General features: G+C 44.8%; 1 protein-coding gene across 1 annotated transcript in view; it reads left to right on the top strand.

Moving 5' to 3' along the window:
- Positions 1-899, top strand: part of LOC125032601 — a 1,460-nt gene extending 561 nt beyond the window's left edge. Inside the window, exons 3-4 of the mRNA XM_047623855.1 lie at positions 102-222; positions 490-899. Of these exons, the coding sequence (XP_047479811.1) occupies positions 102-222; positions 490-581 (213 nt within the window). The 3' untranslated portion in view covers positions 582-899. The remainder of the gene's footprint in view (positions 1-101; positions 223-489) is intronic.
- The last annotated feature ends 4,101 nt before the right edge of the window (positions 900-5,000 follow it).

The following is a 5,000-nucleotide window of genomic DNA, read 5'->3' as shown; positions in this document are numbered from 1 at the left end:
GAAATAAAACAAAATACAATAAATCAATAGATAAAATCACTCACGCACACGCAAATAATACATTTATATACAAATATATAATCTTCCTTTTCGTGTCTCAGACCTGGTTCATTGGAGCTCTGTACAAGCGCGTGGACTGCCTGGAAGCAGACGGTAAAATGGTGAAGGTTGAGTACCAGAGGCAAGGGAGACTGTCGTGCTCTCTCGTTCCCATCCAGACAAGTAAGTTTTGTACATGAGAGAGAGAAAGGAAGGAGAAAAAAAAAATCAAGGATAGAGAGGCGCAGAAAGAAACATAAATCCACCTGGAGAGCAACGAGAAACTAGAGACAGAGATAATAATGAATAATTCTACGATGTAGAAATCTGTTACACGATTCCGATGATGCAGCATCGCCACGCAACGATGCTGAATCCCTTTCACTCATACCTTTTCAACATTTCTCATAAAGAGCTCCTCTTAACACGGCACTTCCTCTCCCCCCACAGACGAGCAGCTCCTCGCAGAGTACTTGGACCCGAGCAGCGTCTCCTGCGGCCCGCCCCCGTCGGCCCCTGACGCCCGCCGCCAACTTCCCTGAACTTCCGGACAAGAACTCGAAATTAGATGTTGTCGTGCACGAATAGTTATAGTTAATTTAACATACGAGTTCTATTGCTTTTGCCTGATCCACCTGGCACAGAAGTAAATGGTAACCATGTGAATTTGGTCTGACTACCTTGCAAAGTACTATAGCAGAATTTACCTATTTAATATCTTAAGAAATCCATGGGATGCCATCATAATACATAGCATGTGGAGAAATAATGGCTGCAACAAATATCTGGATATATATGAACGACATATTGTACTGAAATATGAAAATGTTGATAAAGATACATTAAACTGTTTAATATTTCCTCTCATATGATACCGTAAGATGCAGATGCATGGAATATCAGTGAAAAGCAGAAAAAGAAAGAGAAAGAAAGACAGAGAAAAGAGTTTTGGCAAGGAGTTGCTACAAGGATTGTAAGAAAGCCAGCCGTCATGAGTAATACAATATAACTCTAAGGAACATTTTGTTTTGAAAAAGAAAAAGAAAAATACCAGCGAGTCAAACAGAAAAAAAAAAAAAAAAACGCATCAGGGGAAATAAAAGAACAGAAAATAAAAACTATTGGGTTACTCCTGACTGCTTTTGAACGAATCCAGTCTGAAGATTTCCAAGAACAGTCTCTCTCAAATCCAAGGCTAGAGCCATATCCCACATCCTCTCACTCTTTCTCTCTTTTTTTTTTTTCTCTCTCTCTCTCTCTCTCTCTCTCTCTCTATATATATATATATATATATATATAACACTTGTGCCACGGCGGTGACTTCCCCTATGACACTTGCGTTTTGACTTCTCAAGGCGATATGTCATTTTCTCGGGCTCGAGCCAGCAGTCAGAGCGCAGGCAATTTTACAACCGCCGCGACGAGGAATTAAACTCGGGATCACGAGGGTCGGAGTCCAGTGCTCTAACTACTGGACCATCGCGGATGTCGTATATACATGTGTGTGTGTGTGTGTGTGTGTGTGTGTGTGTGTGTGTGTGTGTGTGTGTGTGTACTATAAAATAAAATATTGGACCCAATACAGAAAAAATATAATTAAATCTATTTCTAACGGCTTGAGCTGGTGAATTGCCCTTAAAAATATCAAGAGGCTGATTAAAAAAAAAAAAAAAAAAAAAAAAAAAAAAACTGACTGCGTACTGTAAACAGCTGATTCTTGTTGTAAACAGCTTGTTGTAAACAGCTGATTGCTTATTGGGAACAGCAGATTACTTGTTGTAAACAGTTGATTGCTTGATTCTGTTAGCACTTACAGTTCTCTGATTTTCATTTTCTTCCGAGGATGGATTAAAACCGGTTCTCACTAAGAGTATGTCCATTTGGCTAGCAAACAACCTTGATTTTTTTAAAAATTTATTGCAGCTTCTTAGACTGCAGCTCACGGGAACAAGCACTTCTGGTTTGTCTTCATTTTCATGGCAGATGGGAATATATGATATATATAATTAAGCAAGGTAACTCATAGTCAGGAAAGAATTGTATTACACGGTTGGCAACCTCTTCATCTAGGAATATTCATATTTTTCTTTTTGATATGGTGAAATTATACAAATAATTACTCTTAAAATCCTATTCAACATATTCTATGACCATACATCGACATCAGACCAACTCGTGACGTCACAGGTCGGCCCAAACGATGGGCTCGCTCAAACAATTTGCTGCTTTCCTTCTCCTAATTTCAGTTAGTGGGAGAATCTTGTCCGCTTTTATTTTTTCTCTGCTCTTGTGATTATATTTCTTCTCCCAGGACACACTTCCCCCTCTCCCTCCCTCCTCCCCCCTTCTCTCTCTCTCTATTTCCCTTTCTCTCTTTCTCTCTCTCTCTATCTCTCTTTATCCCTCTCTCTTTATCATTTTGATTGCCTTTCCATAGGCCGCGCACTCGGTGAAGCTGCGGCAGGAATGTGACATCGGACTGCAGGTGGGATGTCCGAGCGAAGCCGACGGGCAGCCGTGGGTTTCCTGCTCACAAGTCGCCTGCTCAGTCACTACCAGTAAGGTCTGTGAGCAAGCGCATAGAAGATTCAGGGCTTCTAGCGGCCAGCATAAGGGTTCTGGAAATATTTGAATCTGCATATCTATATCTATTTACACACAGAGACATATGTACAGTAGGTATGTATGAGTAAGGTATATACTGGAGAAATAATAAAAGATTTTTGCCTTTGACAGACCTGGTTTATTGGAACTCTGTACAAGCGCGTGGACTGCCTGGAAGCAGACGGTAAAATGGTGAAGGTTGAGTACCAGAGGCAAGGGAGACTGTCGTGCTCTCTCGTTCCCATCCAGACAAGTAAGTTATGTACATGAGAGAGAGAGAGAAAGAGGAGAGGGAGAAGAGGGAGAGAAGAGAGAGAGGTGAGAGGGGGAGACAGTGAAAATGAGAGAATGAGTGTGTGTGTGTGTGTGTGTGTGTGTGTGTGTGTGTGTGTGTGTGTGTGTGTGTGTGTGTGTGTGTGTGTGTGTGTGTGTGAGAGAGAGAGAGAGAGAGAGAGAGAGAGAGAGAGAGAGAGAGAGAGAGAGAGAGAGAGAGAGCGTGACGCCGGAGGGTGAGGGTTTCGTTGTCACTTCTGTTCGTCTCTCTGCCGCCAGACTCAGCGCTCCTTCAGGCCTACCTGAGCCCCGCCAACTCGACTTGTGAACCTTCGGTGCCCACTTCAAGTGCCCCCGCCACGGAAACTTCAGGTGCCCCCGCCCCGGAAACTTCAGGTGCCCCCGCCCCGGAAACTTCAGGTTCCCCCGCCTCGGAAACTTCGGGTGCACCCGCCATAGCAGCCTCCAGCGAAGAAGCCCCCAGCACATCCGCCTCGACCACCGTGGCACCCACCACAACCGCCGCCGCCACGGAACCACCACCCACAGCGCCTTCGTGTCCCGTCGGCTGGACGCCCTTCGGGTCCTCGTGCTTCCTCGTAAGCGACGAGTCCGGGACTTCTGGCGACGGCTGGAACTTCTGCCGGGTCCGGGGAGCGTCCTGGCCTCCGTCAGGAGCCAGGAGGAACAGGACTTCGTGGCGGGTGAGAAGGGGTCTGTGATAAGCCTGTTGATTCTCCCGAGTGATAATTAGATGAATAGAGAAATGAATGTCTTCATGCAAGCCTCTTGCCGGGCTCCGCGTGGATCGGCTGAGCGACGGCGTGGCGGAGGGGACCTTCGCGTGGGCGGACGCCTCAACGTCGTCCTACACAAAGTCGGTGCAGGAATCTCTCTTAACTGGGCCAAACGGCCCAGGCTTTGCCTTGAATCCTCCCCTGAGCTTCTGTCATGCAGGATTCTTTTACTCTTGAGCATACATCTTAGAAGGAGTAATTCTTCAAAAAATATTTCCAGAAGGGAAGATTCTATTTTCCAGTAGCTAGAGATGATTAAGAAACAGTTGCTATAACTGTTAATAAGTGTGTACATATGTGTGTGTGTGTCTATATATATATATATATATATATATATATATGCATGTGTGTAGATAGATAGATAGATAATGTAGAAACAGATCTGCTTCCTTTCTCGCAGCTTCCACACGAACGAGCCGAGCGGGTCGGGCGGCCACGCGGACGAGGACTGCGTGGAACTGCGCGCCGCCTTCGGCTTCGCCTGGAACGACGAGTGGTGCGGCACGCACAACCGGTACGCCCTCGGCTGTTTGTTGGGCTCGTTAGATACGGGAAGACATGCGTGTACTCACACGCCTTTAGACTCTACATCTTTCTATATCTATCCATTTTTTTTCTTTTCCGCATTTATAAGTACGTGTGTGCATGTGAATGTATTATCTAATCGAGTATATGATATAAATGTTGATATACTGATGAATCGTTATACAACTCTAATGTCATACCAATAACACGTTTCTTTTTCACAGATACCTCTGCCGATTGGACGTCTAAACGGCGGTTTAAACGAAATAAACCTGTTTAAATAAAGATATGACGAAAAATTAATGACCATTTCTTCAGAAAAGCAAACAAACCTAAATGGGGGAGGGGGGGGGGGCAACAGGCCGTTGAGCCGCGTCCGAGGAGATTCCTCTGCCTCGTTGCTGACCTCATATACCTCAGTATGTGACTTCGGTTCCGAATTTCTAAACCAATTTCCACCGAGTGCCCACGGGGAGTGTGTGTAAAACCTGTCATTACTCATGTAGGAGTAGATAGGTAATGTCTATGGAGGTACTTAGATCCTAGTTGCACACTCCTTTTAGTGGGTCGCGTGGCATGGTTGGTTTAGTACTGGCCCTCTGGTCTCATATCCGGAGTGACCTAGGTTCGAGGCCAGGTCAGGGAGGATTGTTATATATCACTGGTATTGTTTCATCTACAAAAAGGAAACATTGAATGTTGATGTTGATCATCCTTTGTTGCTTTTAATAATGAGACGTGAATAAGAATAAAATAGCTGTT

The sequence above is a fragment of the Penaeus chinensis genome, chromosome 14 (genome assembly GCF_019202785.1).
Source record: "Penaeus chinensis breed Huanghai No. 1 chromosome 14, ASM1920278v2, whole genome shotgun sequence".
In the NCBI taxonomy this organism is placed as follows: domain Eukaryota; kingdom Metazoa; phylum Arthropoda; class Malacostraca; order Decapoda; family Penaeidae; genus Penaeus; species Penaeus chinensis.
The sequence above is the reverse complement of the archived record's forward strand: the minus strand, read 5'-3'. Positions and strand labels throughout refer to the sequence as shown.